The sequence below is a fragment of the Aristolochia californica genome, unplaced genomic scaffold, assembly GCF_029961685.1.
Source record: "Aristolochia californica isolate CCGP_79_NKW_82.1479 unplaced genomic scaffold, dmAriCali1.0.hap1 SCAF_16, whole genome shotgun sequence".
Lineage (NCBI taxonomy): Eukaryota > Viridiplantae > Streptophyta > Magnoliopsida > Piperales > Aristolochiaceae > Aristolochia > Aristolochia californica.
In genome coordinates this window covers 17,136,770-17,159,571 of record NW_027181837.1, presented here as the reverse complement: position 1 = coordinate 17,159,571, position 22,802 = coordinate 17,136,770, and the positions used below count along the sequence as shown (strand labels likewise).

The window sequence follows — 22,802 nt, the reverse complement described above, 5'->3', positions numbered from 1 at the left end:
TTTTTTAATTGTAGGCCACATGTATATGGATAATAATCGTTCCCTCTACCCGGTTCAATCTTTTGGTTGCTTTCTAGCTTAAAGGGGACCAGATTTGGATATCTTCGCCCAGCCAATATGGTTCAAGGAATTACAAATCATTTAACGTGAAATTTTCATTCAATAATTGTGTCATATTTTGCATTGACCTATCTGAAACCCGTGCTTCATGCAAATGAGGAAATAGTTTTACCGGTCTTCATCTCTGCCACCGCTTTCCCACCGACCAGTAATCACGAACGAGAGAAAAGAAGCGGGAAGGAGCTCACTACTCCTCTATTTAAAGCCCCATTCTCCCCTCCCGACTCAAAACACTAACCCAGCACGAAAACGATCCAACAATGGCAATTGTGCTGTCCAACAGCGTCCCCACACCCACCCTCCCCTCCTCCTCCTCCCCTACCTCCTATGCATGCCCGCTCCAGATCAAAGACTGCAATGTACGTGAGAAGAGAAGCGCAAATACTAGTATTAGAAGTAGCAGCGAGACGAGTGGTGAACCCACTCCGGCCAGATTGGACCGTCGCAACGTCCTGCTCGGTCTCGGAGGGTTCTATGGAGCCACCGCTCTCGCCGGCAACCCCTCAGCGGTTGGTGCTCCGATTGAGCCGCCGGAACTTACATCTTGTCGTTCGGCTAACTACCCGGATGGGTATGGGGACCAAGTTCCGGTCCAGTGCTGCCCGCCCTATGACTTTAGCAAACCTATTAATGTCCAACCTTACCAGTTTCCAGTGAATCCGCCCCTGCGGAGACGGAAGCCGGCCCACCTCCTCAGTCAGTTTGAGAAGGACCGGTTCAAGAGTGTGATAGCCCAGATGAAAGCCCTTCCCCGGAGCCACCCTTGGAACTACCTGCAGCAGGCACAGATCCACTGCGCTTACTGTAACGAGGCTTACAACCAAAAGGGAACGAACACGCCGTTGCAGGTCCATTTTAGCTGGCTGTTCTTCCCATGGCATCGCTATTACCTATACTTCTTGGAGAGGATCATCGGGAAAATTATCAACGACGACACCTTTGCTCTTCCTTACTGGAACTTCGACGTTCCAGCCGGGATGAAGATCCCGGATATCTACTTGGATCCTTCCTCCAGTCTTTACAACCCCAACCGGAACTCCTCCCACTTCAATGACTCTGTCAATCTTAATTACAGCTACGACATAGAGGACCAGCCGCCGCCGGCGGATGTAGTGCAAAAGAATCTGGAGTACTTGGACACTATGTTTAAGACCACTCTGGCGGTACCGCGGCTGTTCATGGGAACTCCAGCGAGAGCCGGGGATACGCCAACCGACCGAAAGTCTAAGCAAACTATGGGCTACTGTGAAAGCATGCATAATGTGGTTCATGCTTGGGTTGGGAACGTGGAAGCCCCAAACACAGACATGGGCAATTTCTTCTCGGCGGCCAGGGATCCGATCTTTTTTGGTCATCATGCCAATATCGACCGAATGTGGGATATCTACAGGAACAAGAGAGGGAACCTTCTGGAGTTCAACGATCCCGACTGGCTCGACGCCACCTTCATCTTCTACGACGAGAACGAGAAGGTGGTCAGTGTCAAGGTGAGTTTGGTTTGCTGGGGTTACTTTTTAGGGAATTTTACCAAAATACCGATTAAAAATAACTTATTTATAATAATAACGAATACCACAAAATATTTATAAAACTACTGAACTTTGACCGGTCCACTGTATATGTGGACAGTCAAAGGTGACACGTAAGCTTTGACTGTTTACGTGTCGCTCCATCATCGGAGCGATGCTGTAGATGAACACATAGGCTGCCACGTCTTTCTTCAACGGCGACGATGACAGAGACGATGAACAGGGACGCCGTGAAAATAAAATAAAGAAGTAGTGAAACTCGGCGGAGAGAAAAAAAATTTAGAATCGCTCGACAGAGACAGGGTAGAACGCCTGCTCTGATACCATGAGAGGATTTGATAAAAACCACCACAATCCGAAGATGGAGTTGATGATTAATTTATAAGCTTTATAATGCTATATACAGAATATTACAATCAATCTAGAATGGAAATTACACAAAGAATTAGCCTGTAATCAGGGTTAATTATCCTCAACGGATATACAGAAATAGAGCCTTGAATCAAGGCGAGATATCTTTAACAGTATCTTCAACAAGTGTCGAGGTGAGTTTGGTTTGCTGCGGTTACTTTTATCTTCCCGTTTTCGCATTATGTACCCATCATCATCTTCTTCTAATTACGCCTACTTATCAAAGAAATTTTAGTTGTTCGTTTAGCGTGAAACAGTTTTTTGTTTTGAAATGTGCAACAGGTGAGAGATTGTCTGAACGTAAATGACTTAGGGTACGGGTTTGCAGACAATAATTTTAGCGTGCCAACAGTACAACCACGAGCGGCGCCGATCACAAACCCCAAGTTGATCAGCGACTTCGGGCCATCGCCGCGTCCTCTCAACGAGACCATCCGAGCGGTCGTCACCCGGCCGAAAGCCTCTCGCACTCCGGCGGAGAAGGCCGCCTTCGCGGAGGTCCTCTTCATCGACGACATTGATATCTTGGACCCAGAACCGATCCGTTTCGACGTGTACGTGGACAATCTCTTGCAGAATACGTACACCGTCGGCCCGGGCACGTTCTCCGGAAGCTTCACCAGACTTCGACACAACAATCACATAATGAAAGACGGACCTACCGTCAAGGCGGGTCTCCAGCTGGGGATCCAAAGCATCCTGGAGAACATAGGCGCTGACGCTGCGCAGAAGATCGCGGTGAACATCGTCCCCAGGAACGGCAAGGTGAAGATCGGAGGGGTCTACATCGAGCTGGTGCCCGCGCAGGCCTATTAAGAGGTATGTCGGGGTCCACATCGATCTGTGGAAGGATCCTATAATGAGTCGACTTGTCTGTCTCTTTTCTGCATGGGGCGTGGTGTCTTGGGAATAATTACAGAAGATTGTGGGGGCAATCTTGTCTTTTCATCTTATTTAAAAAATATCGTTGTTAGTGAACGGATATATGTGATGCCACTAGGCCCCACCCTTCTTTGATTTTATAAATCGAACTATCCCGAAATAACAATTTTAAGGAGAGGTGACAAAGACACGTCTCATTTTAACTGTTTCCTAAAAAAGAAAAGAAATGAAGAGAATTAAAATGATTTTTTTTCATGGAGAGAAAAGAAAACTAGATGAAAAGTTATTTTCTCTTTTTAATTAAATTTTTTTTCTCTCAAGTAATAAAAAAATTTGGAGAAAAAATAAAAGAAATAAAAAGTGAGGAGAATTTTATCGTATTAGAGATTTCATACGTCCCCTTTCGTTTTTTCCACCCAACTAATCGCAAAAAATAAGAGTAAACGACACCTATTGGTATGGCATTATAGCTCGCTACTGTATGGTTAATTTTATGAACTTAAATTTATAAATTTATGAAAAAGAGTGCACTTATATGTACAAGTTTTTATTTAAATTTTTTATAATAAATATGTCGAGATATCAACCAGGCCGGTTCTTGTATAAGGTCCTGTTGCGCCTCTTACTAATGCCTCGAGGTTTTAACGCAATTGGTTTCAACATGGTATCAGAGCAGGTTGGTCCCGAGTTCGAAGCCCAAATTTCCATATGGGTATTCCCTATAAATAAAATTTTAATGGGTTTGACGTTTCAAAGTTTTTTTGGGGTTTAGGTTTTAGGTTTCAAAGTTTTCTCTCTCTGTCTCTATCTCTTTTGGTTTTTTCCTCATTTTGCAGCGTGAAGTGTATATTTCCTGGGACCATGAAATGTGTTAGCGACAATTTATATAATTGGAGTGAAGACTTAAAGAAATTCCCAAACTTTTGAAGTGTGAAAAGTAGAGGGAAAAGTCTTTGAGAAATCTAGGCTTTAGATGTTTCCTGGGAATCTGCAATAGCAAAGTGGAAATCCGACGATCCTGGAAATGTGAAAATCCAACTTATTCAATTAAGGCCATAGTCCCATGTCACAGACTTTTCTTTTGACAAGTCTCAACTTTTTCCTGTTATAAATCAATTTGGATAATCTACCGAAAAACAAAGGTCGGGCTGCAATAAGTTGCAGGCTCCTATTATAAATTGAAATCAAAAGGAATAATAAATAAAAGATAATTCAATGTGCAAGAAAACTTTACTGATTGGAATCCGAAAAAATGAAAAAGAAAATAAAATAAAAAATAAAAATTTAACTATTATTATTCTAAAAAAATAGTTAGTAAAAATAATAATAATCAAATTTTCATTTTTTTTTTTTTACTTTTTAACCAAGAACAGTCCAAGATTCATTTAAAATGAACTTGAAATGAGGGGGGGTTTGTCAATTTGACTCACTAGATGAACTTAAGCCGCATTACTCAATTTATCTCCTGACGTCGTTAAGCACCAGACTTCAAGTCATCTAGCTAACTAAGATGAAACTGAACATCATCTCCACGTTATAAATTATGGAATCTGGTGTCCGCCCCAAATTACTAATCATCCAGATGAATTAAACGTCAGGATTCGAACCCTGGATGTTTTTTTTCTCTTGCCCCTCTCTTTCCTGCACCCCCTCTCTCGGTCTCTCTCATTTTCGATTTTTTTCACCCTCTCTCCCGCACCTCCTCTCTCGTCTCCATGCGCCCCCGAGGTCTCTTCTCTCGGACTCGCTCTCCGGTCACCATCTCTTCGGCCCCATCTGTCTGTAGCCTCCCTATCCCTTATCCCTCTCGCTACGAACGTCCTCTCGGCGTCCTTCTCTCTATCTTGGACTCCTCTCCCTCTAAACCTCCCGCTCACTTCCCCCTCTCTCTTATCCATCCCTCTCGACCTCCCTCTCTTCTCCCTCTCTTCTCCCTTTCGGCCTCCCACTCCCTTTCCCCTCTCGCTATTCTCTTTTCCCCGAAGATACCTTCCGATTTCATTCAATTTCCCCCATTTTGATTTCGATTTTCTTCGATTTTGATATTTAGTCATCAATTGCTTTATTTCTACTTCGATTAGGCATCGATTTTCCCATTCAGCTTCGATTTCACCCTTCAACTTCGGTTTTCCCCAAATTTCAGAAGGTTTAAATAAACCCTAATTTTTTTGATTAAATTAGTGTTGTATTTGATTTAATTTTGGTTTCAGTGCCTAATTTGGGGTTATTTGTGCTTAATTGGGGATTTAGGGTTACGGTTGAGGGTCTAAAATCTTGATTAGGGTTTAGTGCTCGATATTTAAGGGTTAAGGATTTATAGTATTTTTAGGGTTTAGGTTCTGGAGTTAGGGTTTTTTTCAATTTTTTTAAGGGTTCAGGTTTATTACGAGATAAGGTTTAGGGTTTAGGGTAGGGGCTTTTTGGGTTTTTAAGGTCTTGGGTTTTCTGTTTAAGTTCTGGAATTAGGGTTATGGACTTTTAAGGTTTAGGAGGTCTAGGGTTTAAGGTTTTAAGTTTTTTAATTAGTGTTTAGGGTTTAGGGTTTAGGTTTTAGGGAGTTTAGGGGGTTTAGACTGTAGGGTTTAGGGTTTAGCGTTTATTAGGGTTTTTTTAAGTCCAATTCAAAGGTTTATTATGACCCCGATTTTATGCTAGGGTAGGAGACCTTGTTTTGGGGACCAAGGTGACCTAATAATGATGTTGTAGGCTTAGGTTTGGGTAGAGGACTCTAAGGACAATAAACAAAGACTCTTTTTATAGGTTTTCATGATAAAATGGAGACGATAGAAATGCTAAAATAACCTTGAAGAGAAATATGATTATTTAGTGAATATAGGTTTCACTTAGTGAGTAACATTTGTCATATGTGAACCCACTAAAACTACTTTATATCTAACTAATAGAATCAAAGACACTCTACACAACTAAAGCTACAATAAATATGAAGGATAAAAAACTGATTTGGCTTACCTTTGCAAAGGTAAAATCTTCTTGGTGAAGATAACACCCTTTAGTTGGGGGCCAGCCACATAATTGACCTTTATTTTATCAGTCAAGATGTCATGGTTGGTCAAAATTGATAATTAGCTTAAGCTAAAAGGGGTTTGTATTGATTTGAGATAATTAGCCTAAACCCCCTAAACTCCCTAAACCCTCTCCAAAATTCTCCTATGTGGAACTATGGTTGGGCATGGGTTTGTTTGGGAGGCAAGCAAGCTTATCCTAGAATTTCTCGGGACCCTTCTGAATCTTTTGGCTGAGTTCGTGCCCCTTAGGATTGATGTATCTATTTTGATGTGGTTGAATTGTGAAATTTGCCTATTTGATAGACATTGGGATTGGGTTGAATAATAAGCAAGTGACCCCAGCAAGACCATTCCCTGCTTCATGAGAGTTTGTTGTACCTATGTGAAGAGGCTGCTAAGTGTTGTTTGTTGTTACTATTAGTCATACATCCTTGTGTAGGCAGGCACTACAGAAATTCCCATTATGGTCTAGGCCTTGTGTACCTAGTGTGTTGTTGCAGAAAATCCCAAGTTTGGGTCTAAGCTAGATTGCCTAGGAGTTGTTGTTGGAATATCCTTTTGTTAGGTCTAGGCAAGATTCCCTAGTTAATTTGACTTCTTTTAACTTGATTTTATGTATCTCTTAATTCAGTTTAGTCAAAGTGCATGTATGATTTTATAATCAAGGTATAAGCACATGTACTCAAGGTAAGTGCAATAGTAATAATGTAAAATATACATGTTGGATTTATGGTGAGTCACAATCCTAATATGGGTTGCTAATCTACTTGCAAAGCATTTTGGCGTTTTGGAGTTCCACTGAGATTGGAGTTGCCTCACAATATGTACAACAAATTGCTTCTAAGGTCTATTATACCTTACTAATTTTTCAGGACTTCACAGATTACATGCTTCACTCAAAGACAAAAGGAAAACAAAGAAGGAGAAGAGAGGAGAAGAAGAGAGAAGATAGAAGAAAGGAGAGAGAACAGGTAGGAGAGGAAGATGAGAGAGCACACATAGGGGAGAAAAATGGAGAAAGATAAGGGCTATGGACTTGTCCAAACCCTCCCCCTCAAGCTTTATTTAAAGATGCTAAAAGTACCAATATTATAATTACACCCTTCTCCCTAGCAAGAGTGAATAAGAGACAAAAACATAAGCTAATTGCATCAATCACCATCCAACTTGTTAATATCCTCCAACATACCTCTTAATAGCCAACTTTCACAATTCAAGCACAATATTATGCACACAATCATAAGTACCTATTCAACATAAACAACATCTCTAGGTCCTTGGATGACCACATTTTAAATCAAAGCTTGATGAAAGGATTAGTTTTACAAATGGGAGTTTTAAATCAAACCAACTCAAGTCAAATATGATTTCACAAATCTGGCTCTTTAGTCAAGGATCTTAATCTTGAGTTTAGATTTGCTAGACCAAGTTCAATCAAATGATTTCAAAAGATAAGAGCAATGAAAAACGGATTTTAAAAAACTCCCTCCCAATCAATCAATCAATTATATGCAACAACCCCATTTTTCAAATGCTCCTCAACTTCAAATCACACAACAGCCACTTCAAAATCTAATCTCATGCTAGAACAGTTAACAAAATAGGGCCCTAGAATTAACTGTACTCTATCAAAGAGTGTTCAGGCATGGAGCTTATGCCTTATTGGCCAAAGTTCTAGGCAGATTTTCTCATATCTCTCAATGAGAATGCAAGTAGTTTGGAAAAAAAGCAGGCATGAAAGGGGGAGTTTTTTTTAATAAAATCATTTTAGAAGTTCCAAAACAAGGAGATATTCTTGAAAAGGTAATAAGCCTCAACCAGATTGAACTTATCTTGAAATAAATTAAATTGAGTTCACTATTGGTTTGCTTGTGAGTCTATTACATTAGACCTTAAATTTGGGTTATCCCACATCTTTTCAAACTCTAAATGTTGAGTTTTACAAATCTCATTGTGCACATACATTTGAGATTAAATCGAGATGCTAATTACGATGGTAGTATCACTAAGGATTAGGCAATTTGTATTGGTGAAGAGTAAAGAAAGAGCTACAATAATAATTTAGACCCATACAAGTTTGGATAAACTAACGTCTTAACATAGAACGGGAAGCGACACATAAGATGCCCCTTTGTTAGGCATGGGTGACACCCCCTCCCGGTCCTCAAGCAACATTTTTGAACTACAAGCAACAGTTTCAAGTGTCACATGTGGACTAGGAAAGGGACATCACATGTGCCTCACATGGGGCTTCAATGAATCTCTCTCCTATTCTATATTATGAAGTAATGAATAAATCTTTGTTTGTTACTTGTTTGGCAAATGTCAATGGATCCTTGCTTGACCGCACTCATACGTGACTCATGAATCGTGTCCATGGTAACTCAATTATAAATAAGCATTTTCATTAACAAGTGCATGGTAGAACAATAGAACAACTAATTAGGTAATTTTTTTCAAAACTAAAACCCCAAGGAAAGAATGAATGATAAAAGACTTAAAGGACAAAATACTAATTTTTATTAGGGATATTGTTTGCTATAGGGAATAACATTTGCTTCAACTCATTGTATAGTCATTTTCGTGCATTATAGATGATGTTAGATCTGTAGTAGAGATAGTTTTAAAGAAAATTTATCACTTTTTCAACTTAAATGTAATTTCATATGGAAATTTTTCAATTTGTTTTGAAGTCAGAACATTATATTCATTATGATAGAGGATTAATCCAATATAAAAAAACTATTTGGTGCTAAAAATGCAAAATAACTATCTCAGCCATCCGATCATGATTAACCATTGTCTTAGCCATCCAATCTACGACTATCTTAGCTGTCCGATCAACTACTATCTCAAATATAAGAATGTGATTTCCTTTTTGGATGCAAACTTCCCAACCTCTTTGAGGATAGTTTTGTCATTAATTTACGAAGCGAAAATTTACTAAATTTATGCCTTTGATCACCTAAACAAACACGGGCAGTTTGGAGATTGTCCGATGTGCAAGAAACTTCGGCTCGAGCCCTGAGCTTTTGTTTGATTAATCTTTCTCTTTCCCTCCCAGTTGCCCTTCAGCTCTCCTTTCTGTTCGACGCCGCGTACCCAATAGGTAGGCTATCAAATCTTCAACCTGTTCTTTTGAGTTCTTTCTTTAGTTTGGTATAAAACTTTTTTTTTTTTCTTGTTTCTGCCTCTAATCTTCCCTCCGACGCCCGCGACACTCGATGCTACGAGTGTCTCACCGAAGAGGGGAGGAAAAGGGATGAATTTCCCTTCGGTTCGTCTTCTTATCTGTTTAGTGAGCTTCGGGCTTAGGGCTAGGGCTTATCATGTTTAATTGAAGGCCAGCCTTGCCAAGCCAGTAGTCGGAGACCTTACCACTGGAGACCCAACGACACTAAGAAAGAAAGACCCAGAGAATTGATAGTTCGTTGAAGAAACTCGATGGTTCCCATTCTTCTCTTTTCTTTTAGTAGTCTCTTCAAATCAGAGTATGATATTGGAGTGTCCAGTAGAGAAAGATCTCTGAGGTATTCTTGCCTATTTTTTGTCCAGGGTGTCTCGTTCTCGGAGTGCTGTCGTTCTAGGTTTCGCTCTCCTCTTTTGTTATAAGGCCTGGGTCTGTCCCCTTCTTTTCTTGAAGAGAAAGATAGGGAAAAATCAGTTGTGCTGTGGTAATAAGAAATCTAGAATTACGGTTTATTTTCTCACCAAGAAGATCAGCTAGGTATTTGGTGCATACAAGGAGTAGAAACTGTTATACTCCTCGAGTTAATTCTGAATCGCTCAGAAATTAGCATATAACGTGAAGATAAATATTTTTCCTATCCTAGTTAATTCAAAACCGGTAGAGAAAATACTATCTTTTACATAATTTTTTAGGAGAAAACTAGAACATTGACCTAACGAACGCCGACTGGAACAGTTTATGTCTTTCTACAATGCATTATACTGCTTATAAATACCCATCAGTTGCTGTTGCTTCTCCAGCATAAAATCCTTGTTCAGTAGCAAGAGCTTTTCTATTTCGCTGGGAGTTTGGATGTTTCAGATAAGAGCTTAAAGCTTTCAGGAGATTAGGTGTGGAAGTTGTTGTTTTTGAAATTTAAATATTGTCGTCTATGCTGTTTTCATATATGTCTTGCTGTTTATGCAGTTTATGCTCTGTCTTATACTGTTGTTTATTAAATTTTGTCTTCATGTGTTTTTTTATTCTATTGCTTAGTATATGTTATTTTCATATATGCTGTTGTATCATCAGTTGTATGGTTAAACTGTGGGGAACTTGCTAGAGAGAGCTTCTTGAAGCCTGTTTCTGTAAATATAATTCCATAACTTCAGTGAATCAGTACTTACTAGGACGAACAAGCCACCTTGTTTTTGAAAATTTGTGCTGGGGAGAACCATTACTATGTTTCCTTAATCCTATGATTCAAGATATCTTTACTAGCCGCTGAATGAGGGGATCAAAATACTTCCACCCAAACAGCGTATGAGTTTCTCACTGTTTTTGGTTAATGCACCCCATTTAAATTAAGATATTACAATGATGAAGATGGCTTTTGATGACTTGAAGCTTTTTACTGATAAGATTTGATGTTCCTGAAACTGTGTATTGATAAGAATGACAGCAAGATGAGCTTGAGCCACTCAAGCTGGACCCCTGCTTGATCTGCTCTCAATTTCAAACCTCAATTATAGGCTCGAGCCAAGTTTTAGATATCAAATCGAGCTCAAGCTCATGTAAACTCAAGCTTGGCTCGATTCTACCCCTAATAATTTACAATGGATAGACATACTCCTGTCAATTCTACCAAGAAGATTAGTGTAGCACTCAGTTATTGTTGTTCCACAATGGATTCGCCTTGGATTCGCCTTGAATACGTTTCTTCTCTTTTGCAGTCGATTCGTTGTTGTCTCCAGTCTGTCTTGAACAGGTAATCTTTTACTTTGTCCTATCTTAGTCTGAATGGTTTTGTTTCCTATTTGCTCGAGAATTTTAAAGCTATTATCTTTTCTCTGATATCTGCTATTGGCTGCAGCGAGAGTCTCCATTTGCTTTTGTTTTCTTTAAAGTTTAGAAGTTCCCTCATTGATTTTGTTATTCTTGTGTAAGGTTTCTTTTGTTCTTTTCAGGCTTAAGTTGAGTGTTTTTTTTAAAGAGGGGGAATAGTTGCTGGAGTAAGCTGCAACAGCAATGGCCGACGATGATTATAATGAGGTGGACATGGGGTAATTTATGTTCTTTACGTATTTAGCTATTATTTATTCATCTTTTTATGATTCTTTTTTTATTTCACCAACAGTTGCACGTAATTACTCAAGGTAGTGAAGAACTTGAGTTTCCTCATTTACATGGTTTCATATGTGCGTGTGTGATATATGTATCCATATATTCTATATAAGTCCATGTATATTTTGTTCACGAACATATTGTTAAGCTAAGTATTATGATACACGTGCATTGGAACTTTCAAACTTTTCAAAATCTAGAAGTGGACGATGTTTCTGCTAACTTTATACCAACAATTAGATGAGCTCCACCTCGGACTAAAGAAATTCAGAAGTCTTCATTCTTAAGCTAAAGAGGGTATTGTTGTAATTTACACAACACTATATGCAGTCTGTGACAGCATACCATCACACATCTTTGCTATTTCACCTCAATCTTATAACTTTCAAGTGAGCGATGAATACTTCTAGACCTGCTTCTGCTGTATAGGCTTGCTGGTTTATCATTTATATTTTGACACAGCTGGTTTGTCAACTTTCAATGAAGTCTGCATCATCCTTTTTTTTTTTTGAATGGCAACTACTGTTTAGTCTTGATGTTTCAAAGTACTGTGCAGATATGAGGATGAGCCTCCGGAACCAGAGATTGAGGTAAATGATCAGTTCCCATTTGTATGAGTTAATTTTAGATGCTACTTGCGGTAGATCCTGCAGGTTCAAACTTGTGAAACGAATCCTTAAGAGAAAAATTTTGTCGTTTGCAGGAAGGTGATGAAGAGGAGGTTGATAATAACAATGAAGAGATTCCTGATACTCTTGAACCTGAATGTGAGGCAAAAGGAAATGAAGAAGCAACTCAGCGGCCTCGAAAGACATCGAAATACATGACTAAATATGAGCGAGCTAGAATACTTGGTACTCGGGCTCTGCAGATCAGGTTTTGTCCTATGATTTCCTAGTACTCCTAATCAGTATTATAAGTTCAATTTTTGTGTGACAATGCCTGTGACATGTTTTTTTTTTTTTTGAACAGTATGAATGCCCCTGTGATGGTTGAGCTGGAGGGTGAAACTGATCCACTGGAGGTAAGGAACTGTGAAGCCTCCAGAACTTATTTTGTGTAAAAGAAACCCCATTCAAGGCCTGGTTTTAAGTTTCAAATGTGTCTATTTCTGTCACTACAGATTGCCATGAAAGAGCTTAGAGAGCGCAAAATCCCATTCACAATTCGTCGATATTTGCCTGATGGAAGGTAGGTCTTTCGTGATTATTTTAACTTGTTTCTTTTTATGTTTAATCAGAAATTTAGTGTGAGTTGGTATCCCTGGAACATTTGGCAGTTATGAAGATTGGGGTGTCGATGAACTTATAGTCGAGGACTCATGGAAAAGACAAGTTGGTGGTGACTGAAGTGGATGCTTTCTACTTGTTTTACTTGCCATCATCTCCCATGATGCTTTTGGACTTGATATTATATTTTGCTTTTTTCTAAGAATGACTTCTGTTTTCTTCTCCAAAACAAAAAAAGTATTTGAGTTATGTTTACACTGACTACTTGCCATGAACAAATACAAATTGTTGAAGAATGGTAAAATTGTAAAATAATCTGAATGTTTAATTGTGTAAGAATTTTTATTTTATTTAAAAAAAATTATGAGTGAAATAACACCTCTAACTCTAATGCCACACTTACCCTTTGCATCGTGCATTGGAAACATTTCTCCACGAAAATAGGAGTAAAGGTGTTGTGTGATGCATTTTTAATTGTGTTGTGTTGGGAGCCCGATTAGTGATTTAGTGTGATTTAGTGTCACGCGTTATATCGGGCTAGAATTTGATCCTAAAGTTTTGGTATGCGGCCTAACTTACTTTGAGTTAAAAGTAGGTTAGTAAGCCTTTGTTTCAAGGGGAAATCAAATCGAAATGGAGAGAAATGAGGTATTCTTTGAATGAATTTTAAGATGAATGCATCAAGTTTATAATGCCTGTTTATATGCAAATCAATGATAAACCACCTTTATCCCTCATAATGCATAAACCAATGAGAATTCACCACAAAAGCAATGTAAATCCCATCTTATTCAAAGTCAAATATTTCAAACTTACCCTATTCCTTTTGGGAAGGAAAAACTCAAATTTTGAATTTGTCAAAACTGCCACTCAGCTAGCCTCCAAGCCAACTAGCAAGTTATAGGTCGTGGGCGGGCTGGGTTAGCCGTGCGCCCCATGCGTGCCTCGCCCGTGCCAGCATACCTGCACACGCCCATGCACCTTTGTTGTCGCAACCTTGGCTGTTTTGTGCGAGGTTATGTGAAAGTGTTTTTGAAGCCAGATGGTCTTTCCGAGGACTTGGGGCTGCCATTCCACCTTGGAAACCCCATTTTGATGCCAACACCAATGTTCTCCCCTTTGGTCGTCCAACATACAAATTCGCCAAAATCGGTTGTGTCGACAATGCTTCATCCCTCTACGACTGTGTTGCCCAAGTCGTGATCGCCCTCGTATCATTCTCCCGTCACAATAATGCAAATGCCATCGTTGCATTACCTTCCTTGATGGCTGAGAAGAAACACCTACCAAACAGATGAGCTCCCTCCATCGTTTGGCGAAATGCAAATCAATTGGGATCCTCCCAAACTTGATTGAAAATGTGTCAAGTGACACAAGGGTCTGCAATCCCGTCACAAAAGGCCTCCTCTACCGCATACTTGCTCAGCATGAACACAATTGTGCCAAAGTCAGAAAATCAGTCTATTGGCTCCTTCTCGAGTTACTTTTGACGCACTTTCGTATCAAAGCGGATTTGTGCCAAAGTTGGTTTTTTGGCACTTTGATCACCCTTAATCATGTTTAAAACCTCCCTCCATGGCAAATCTTTCAGCATGAAGTCCTTTAGGGTTTCCTCTTCTTCAATCGGCATGGATTGACCTTCAACTCATCGTTTGATACCTGCCAAAGAAACAAGAGGTTGGAGTCTCCACCCTTCATACCCTTCTTATGTTGGAGGGTTATAAACATGTCTGCTATCCCTTTACATAGTCCCCTACACCGGAAATTACACAAGGTCCCTACTCATTAGTAATCCCTATCATTCCATAATAGGTCATTACAAAAACCTTGTTTTTAGAAAGGGAATATACCCCAAATATCACATTAAAATCGTGCAAATGAGCTACAACCAAGTTCAAAAAGCCAACCTACTTCCCAACAATAACATAAACATGCTTGGCCACCCCAAGCACAGGTTTGGCATCGAAATTGACAACCTTTATTCGACTGTCAGCCACTTCCCACCTTAAGTGTATTTGTCTTGCTTCTTGCACCAAGATGAAGTTGTAGGTTGCTCCCAAATCAACCAAAGTTTTCACATTGTCATCATTTAGCAACGCATCAAGAAAAATCAGTTTATGACTTACGAATTTCTCGACCATTACTTGGATTGAGTTAAGCAACATCAACGACGCAACCTGACGTTCTTCAACATGTTGATCATCACTTGTTTGCCTGACTCCATCGTCCACTTTGATAACATGTAGCAACTTCTTCTTACTTGGACAATCCTTCACCAAATGTTCTCCTTATCAAAGGAAATAAGTAATCTTTCAATTTTTAAGAATACATTTTTTCGTATTGTTCTTCTTCTTCCTCGGAAGTCCGTCTCCAAGAAGACTTCTTCTTATAGTTTTCATTGTTCCCGTTTCTATCTATAGATAAGATGGCATTATCATCAGATTTTATCTCAAAAGTAGTCTACTTCTTTGTCATAGCTAAAGTGATTGCAAGTATCTTCACCTCCCTACGCCTCAACTTTGGTTTTGCCCACGGACGAAGTCTTGCAAGAAAAGAAAAAATTTGATCATCATTGGTCATGTTAGATATGTTTAACATTAAAGAAGTAAAAGATTGAATATACTTGTGAATCATCATTTTTTTCTTCAATACACACAATTCCTTTCGAGCTAGGTAATCGACTTCATTGGGAAAGAAATGGTGTTTCAACTCGCGCTTGAAATATTCCCATGCGTCAACTGAGTTTTCACCATTCTCGTCATTAGAAACCCTTCTTCTCCCCCACAACATGGCATCATAAATGAGAAACATAAATGCGGTATTAACCTTTGCTTCTTCATTTGTGAGATTTGAAGCTTTGAAGTACTACTCAACTTGTCATAAGAAGTTCTTGATCGTCTTTGGATCTCGCAAGCCCCCGTACAGTTTAGACTCACGAACTTTGATCTTCATTAATGTAGGAACACTTTCCCCATTTAGAACGGTTCGTTCGAGAATCACCATTCTCGTCCACATCTCTTCCGACTCCATTCGCATCTCAGCAAGATTGTTGCGAGTATATGCCTTTAGAACTGCAATGGTGGCATGCACATCGTCTTATAGCCCTTGACTTTCTTCAAGGTTATCTTATCGAACGTCCACCACTTCTTGAATCTTTTTTCTCGACTATGAGCATCAAAGATTTATATGCACCAACTTGAGGGGGACTGTTAGCAAGAGTTGTATCCTGATAAATTAAAGGATTTCCTCTGATTTATCCTCCAAGAGATTGCAGAAAAGAATCTTGTAATCTATGTACTCTATTTTTGTATAAATTGTGTAAAACAAAGAGTGTAAAGTAGAGATTCAATATCCGAAGGATTTTTTACACTAAACTAATTAAGTAGAACATGCCAAACCTAGTGAAACGTGTTTAAGTTATGATCTAATTAGAAATTTTAGTTGTGCTAGTAAATTTATGTATGTTATACTTAGTAATAGGAATCCTAGTTTGATTCAATTTCTGGTCATATAAAGGCAATTGTCTATATATATTATTCTTTATTAAGGTTCAACATGCAAAAATTGAGAGAGCACTTATCAGTGATTTAATGTGTAGTATTAAAATATATTAATAAACTAATTAATGACATACTATATTATATTATTTAACGAATATAGTTTATTATAAATTAATATAATAATTACGTGTGATTAGAATAAATTATAAAAAATTAAATAAAAGTTTAAAATAACATAAGTGAATATAATAAAGAAAAAAATTATTTTTTTAATAACATCATATATATTTGAACATAAAAAACCACTAATTTAATATAGTAATAAAAAATAAATATAATAAATAAATATATATGTATATATATATATATATATATATATTATTTTATCAATAACATAATATATATTTTTACGTATTATTAATTAATAATATATTGTCACAAAATTTAAAACCATTGGTTTAATTAATTATAGCAATGAGATAATTAAACCAAAATAATTTATCAAATATTTTTTTGACAATATTTTAATCATGACTATTAAATCACTAATTTAATACATTAATTATAAAATGAATAAAAAAATTATTTTATAAATAAAAAATATCGATTATTTTTTTAATAACATAAGATATATTTTAACATTAAAAACCACTAATTTAATACAATAATAAAAATATATATATAATAAATAAATAAATATATTATTTTATCAATAACATAATATATATTTTTACGTATTATTTATTAATAATATATTAACAAAAATTTAAAACCATTGTTTTAATTAATTATAGCAATGGGATAATTAAACCAAAATAATTTATCAAATATTTATTTTAACAATATTTTAATTATGACTTTTAAATCACTAATTTAATACAATAATTTTAAAATGAATATATTGAATAAATAAAAAATATAATTTTTTTTTATGACGTTGGTTTAATTTTTCCTAACTTAGGAAAAATTAAACCACTTCGTCTTCATCACGGCGTGCGTCGTCTTCCTCAGCGTCGGCGGGTCAGTGGGCAACGACAACGGAGGCAGCACTTTGACGGTACACCGAGAGGGAGCAGAGAGGTCAGGAGGCCGAGAGGCTCTGCGACAGAGGCTCGACCTCTTGTGCTCTGCGGCGGAGGTCGAGAGGGAGAAGAGAGTGAGGCTGAGAGAGAGAAGATAGAAGGAAAAAAATTTGGAGGGGGAAGGCCGATCCGGAGAAAAAAAATTCGGGAGGAAATTTTTTCCTTCCAGGGGAGGGGGGCGAGAAACGTGTCCCGCTTGCGATTCATGTGGATGATTCACAAAATAGGTATGAAACCTAAATCCCCCGTTTTTCCCTTAGCAAATTACCTGACGTGATTCAAATAAAGAGGAGATCATTTTGGACTAAGGGCCTAATCGGATGAACTAAGTATTGCGGGAGTAATTATTCATCTTGGACTAAACCCCAGTTAACGAGATGGCAACAATTTACGAATCAGAAAAGACCACGAACACTCTATGGTCCTAGGGGAAAGTATCTATGCCTTCTGCTCTTTACGGGCCGGTCTTTTGGGTAGTATTGGCTAAATATTTAACATTTAGTATCAAAATTGGCGCTACTTCCCGAGTTTGACTCCCGCGCGGGGTGTCTGTGTGTGTTAATCCCGGGCGTCCCGATAGCTACGTGTGATTAATCCCGACCGGCGGCTGCGTGTGTTAATCCCAGCAGCCGTGGTCAACGGCTCGTGAAGGTGACTCTTAACAGGCCGGTCTTTTGGATAGTATTAACTTGGTGTTTATCATAACTCCACGTGGACGCTTACTCCGTCATGTGAACGGGCTCAAAACCCATATATGGACCACCACCACGTACTTTGAAAGTGATGACCCATTTCCATTTTAATATAATAACAAATACGTGGATTGTTTCTGTTAAACTGTAGGCCACATGTATATGGATAACAATTGTTCCATATGTTTGGGTTGCTTTCTAGCTTAAAGGGGACCAGATTTGGATATCTTCGCTCAGCCAAACGGGTGGCCATGGTTAAAGGAATTACAAATCAGACAAGTCGGTTCATTTAACGTGAATTAAACATAGACTTTTAAAAGCTTATAATGTAATATACGTGATTCTAGTCAATTTTAATTTTTCATTCAATAATTGTGTCATCTTTTGCATTGACCTATCTGAACCCCTCCCCTCTTCATGGAAATGAGGAAATATAGTTTCACCGTCTTCACCTCTGCCATCGCTTTTCTATTTAAAGCCCCATTCTCCCCTCCAGACACAAAAACCGTGACTCAGTACGAACACGATCCCACAATGGCTAATGTCAATGCTGCTGTCCAACGGCGTCCCCACAGTCCTCTAGAATTCGATCCTAAAGCATTGACCTATCTGAAACCCATGCTTCATGCAAATGAGGAAATAGTTTTACTGGTCTTCATCTCTGCCACCGCTTTCCCACCGACCAGTAATCACGAGCGAGAGAAAAGAAGCGGGAAGGAGCTCACTACTCCTCTATTTAAAGCCCCATTCTCCCCTCCCGACTCAAAACACTAACCCAGCACGAAAACGATCCAACAATGGCTATCTCAATGCTGCTGTCCAACGGCGTCCCCACACCCACCCTCCCCTCCTCCTCCTCCCCTACCTCCTATGCATGCCCGCTCCAGATCAAAGACTGCAACGTACGTGAGAAGAGAAGGGCAAATACTAGTATTAGAAGTAGCCGCGAGACGAGTGGTGAACCCACTCCGGCCAGATTGGACCGTCGCAACGTCCTGCTCGGTCTCAGAGGGTTCTATGGAGCCACCGCTCTCGCGGGCAACCCCTCAGCAGTTGGTGCTCCGATTGAGCCGCCGGAAGTTACATCTTGTCAGGTAATTTGCTAGACCGGTGTAAGAGTGAATAAGAGTGAATAAGAGACAAAACCATAACCTAATTACATCAATGACCCCCCCCCACAACTTGTTCATATCTTCCAACATACCTCTTAATAGCCAGCTTTCACAATTCAAGCACAATAATATGCACACAATCATAAGTACCTATTCAATGTAAACAACATCTCTAGGTCCTTGGATGACCACATTTTAAATCAAAGCTTGATGAAAGGATTAGTTTCCCTCCCCTCCCCCCCCAACTTGTTCATATCTTCCAACATACCTCTTAATAGCCAGCTTTCACAATTCAAGCACAATAATATGCACACAATCATAAGTACCTATTCAATGTAAACAACATCTCTATGTCCTTGGATGACCACATTTTAAATCAAAGCTTGATGAAAGGATTAGTTTTACAAATGGAAGTTTTCAATTAAACCAACTCGAGCCAAATATGATTTCACAATGCATGCTCTTTAGTCAAGGATCTTAATCTTGAGTTTAGATTTGCTAGACCAAGTTCAATTAAATGATTTCAAACGATAAGAGCAATGAAAAATGGATTTTAAAAAATCACCCCCCCCAATCAATGCAACAACCCCATTTTTCAAATGCTCCTCAAATTCAAATCATACAACAACCACTTCAAATTCTCATGCTAGAACAGTTAACACGATAGGACCCTAGAATTAACTGTACTCTATCAAAGAGTGTTCAGGCATGGAACTATGCCTTATTGGGAAAAGGTCTAGGCAGATTTTCTCATATCGCTCAAGGAGAGAATGTAAGTAGTTTGGAAACAACCATACATGAAACGGAGATTTTTTTTAACAAAATCATTTCATATCAAAGAGTGTTCAGGCATGGAACTATGCCTTATTGGGAAAAGGTCTAGGCAGATTTTCTCATATCGCTCAAGGAGAGAATGTAAGTAGTTTGGAAACAACCATACATGAAACGGAGATTTTTTTTAACAAAATCATTTCAGAAGTTCCAAAACAAGGAGATATTTTGAAAAGGCTAATAAGCCTCTTTGTGATTTTGAAATTCAGTGTGTCCTTGGTGTTTTTCGTGTTGAACCAAATTGAACTTATCTTGAAATAAATTTATTTGAGTTCACTGTTGGTTTGCTTGTGAGTCTATTACAATACACCTTAAACTTGGGCTATCCCACATCTTGTCAAACTCTAAAAGTTGAGTTCATTTGAGATTAAATCAAGATGTTAATTACAGTCGTAGTATCACTAAAAATTGAGCAATTTGTATTGGTGAAGAGTAAAGAAAGAGATACAATAATAATTTGGAACCACACAAGTTTGGATAAGCTAATGTCTTAACATAGAATGGGGAAGTGACACATGAGATGCCCCTTTGTGAGGCATGGGTGACACTCCCTCCCGGTCCTCAAGCAACATTTTTGAACTACAAGCAACGGTTTCAAGTGTCAATTGTGGACTAGGAAAGGGACATCACATGTACCTCCTATGGGGCTGCAATGCATCCCTCTCCTATTCTATATTACGAAGTAATGAATAAATCTTTGTTTACTACTTGTTTGGCTAATGTCAGTGGATCCTTGCTTGACTGCACTCATATGTGACTCATGAATCGTATCCATGGTAACTTAATTATAAATACTCATTTTCATTAACAAGTGCAAAATTCAATACTACCGCATGAATTAGCAGCTCAATTTCCTTTTGACATAAGACTCCATATCTATATACCTTGAGTGAATCTATATACCTTTAGTTTAATCGATCTCTTGTATTTGCTAACCTACTTGAGTTCTAGACTTTATATGTTCTATTTAATAAAGCTATGCAATAAATTGGTAAATCTGTTCTATTTAATAAAGCTATGCAATAAATTGGTAAATCCTTACATGGGTAGAACAATTAATCAGGTAAAATTGTTAGTCTATTAATTCAAAACTAAAACCCCTAGGAAAGAATGAATGATAAAAGACTTAGGGAAGGGGAAACGGGGTAGTCTAAAATGAGTCAAAGATGAGTTACTCCCGCATTACTCCGTTCATTCGATTAGGCCACTAGTGTTGCATGATCTCTTCTTCATTTGAATCACGTCAGGTGATGTTCTCAGGCAAAAACAGGGGAATCATGTTTCATACCTATTTTGCGAATCATCCACATGAATCATGCGTGGGATGTGATTCTCCCTCTCCCGAACTAAAATTTTCCCTCGGTTCCCTTAGTTCTCCCTCTCCTGACGATTTTTTCGCCCTCTCTTCCTCCTCTCGTCTTCGCACTCCCTTCTCATCGTCATCACATCTCCTCTCCTTGTCTCTCTCGGCCTCCCTCTCTCGTCTCCCTCTCTCTTCTCCCTCTCGGCCTCCCTCTTCTATCTCCCTCTCAGTCTTCTCTACACCCCCCCATTTCGATTTTTGACATTTAGGCGTCGATTTCCCATTTTGGCTTCTGTTTTCCCCAAATTTCATAAGGTAAGCCGAAACCCTAATTTTTTTTCAATTGATTTAGTGTTGTATTTGATTTAATTTTAATTTATGTGCCTAATTTTTATTGATTGTAGCCTAATTGTGGTATTTGGGGTTTGGGTTTATGGTATTTAGGGTTCAATTTTGTCTTTATAGGGTTTAATTTCAGGATTAGAGTTAGGGTTTAGTGTATTTAGGGCTTTTTTCAAGGTATTTAAGGGTTTAGGGATTAGTGTTTATGGTATTTTTAGGGTATATGGTTTTTTTAGGGTTTATGGTTTAGGGTTTAGGGCTTTTAGGGTTTTTAATGTCTAGGGTTTAGCCTTTAGGTTTGGAATTATGGTTTAGGGTTTTTTCAAAAAAATGTAGGGTTCTCGGTTTTTGGGGTGATAGGGTTTGGGGCTTTTAGGGGTTTTAAGGTCTAGGGTTTAGGGTTTAGGGTTTAGGGTTTTTGGTTCTTTTTAATTTTTTAGAGTTCTCGGTTAGAGTTTAGGGTTTGGGGTATTTTATCCAGTTCAAACAAGGTTGAGTCGCCTACATGGGAGTCCATTAGCCAACGAAACCCGACCCCCATCACTGACGATGTACTGTTTGTAGTTACTACGAAGTCATATGGGGCTCTACCAGGGTGTTTGTTAAATTTGGACTTGAATTTTGTTTGATTAATTTTGAAATAATGTCCAATGGGGTTTGGAAGCATGAGGTGTATTTGGACTGTGTCAATAGGTTCAATGAAGACACAACTAATAAAAAAACTATTGAACAACTCAAGAATCGAACAAGATCATGGAAGAAAACTTATCAAATAGTAACGAGCTATCTCAACACTAGTGGGTTCGGCTGGGATGCAACCACACACCGAGTTACTGCATGTTATTCTGTATGGCAAGACTACATCAAGGTCAATAAATTATGATCAACTGTAAAAAAATTTGTTTGTTTTCTGCATTACTATAGCTCTATTCCAAGCCGTCTAAATGATGTTTTATTCTTGTAGGAGCATAAAGATGTTGAAAAGTATAGACAACAAGGTTTCCCCCTATATGACAAATTGGCTTTGATAGTGGGAAACTCAATAGCTATGGGGACAATAAGTCAAATTAGCGTAGACAAGTGCAATGATGTTCAACAAGGAAGAAAATTCACCCTTGGATATGCTCAAGGATGTCGATTTAGGTACAGAAACTCCATCACCATTCGTTAGCGGGAATGAGTCGACAACTAATCAGTCTCGAAGTGGTAACCCGTCGACTTCAACTCGTCATAGAAAGAGACCGAAAATATCCACTAATGACACTTTCATGTTTTTTGATACAATGAAGGAAATTACCGCGGTATTGCATGATGCTATCAAACCTAAATATGATAAAGTCGGAGAGAATTGGTTCAAAGCCCTCACGGAAATCTCGGACCTGCCAAAAAACGCTCCTCGATGGTTGGATACGAAAATTAAGAAGGACATGTTTAAGAAGCTAACAGTGGA

General features: G+C 38.4%; 2 protein-coding genes across 2 annotated transcripts; both read left to right on the top strand.

Moving 5' to 3' along the window:
• The first annotated feature begins 380 nt into the window (after positions 1–380).
• Positions 381–3,059, top strand: LOC137952669 (polyphenol oxidase, chloroplastic-like). Its single transcript, XM_068799735.1, has 2 exons — positions 381–1,607; positions 2,343–3,059. The coding sequence occupies exons 1-2, from the start codon at positions 381–383 to the stop codon at positions 2,874–2,876; spliced, it is 1,761 nt and encodes a 586-aa protein (XP_068655836.1). The 3' UTR covers positions 2,877–3,059.
• A 5,882-nt stretch (positions 3,060–8,941) lies between these two features.
• On the top strand, positions 8,942–12,745 carry LOC137952774 (DNA-directed RNA polymerases II and V subunit 6B-like). Its single transcript, XM_068799839.1, has 8 exons — positions 8,942–9,077; positions 10,871–10,905; positions 11,105–11,200; positions 11,818–11,851; positions 11,965–12,137; positions 12,234–12,285; positions 12,385–12,452; positions 12,541–12,745. Exons 3-8 carry the CDS (start codon positions 11,166–11,168, stop codon positions 12,608–12,610), a joined length of 432 nt encoding a protein of 143 aa, XP_068655940.1. The 5' UTR covers positions 8,942–9,077; positions 10,871–10,905; positions 11,105–11,165; the 3' UTR covers positions 12,611–12,745.
• Positions 12,746–22,802: the final 10,057 nt, after the last annotated feature.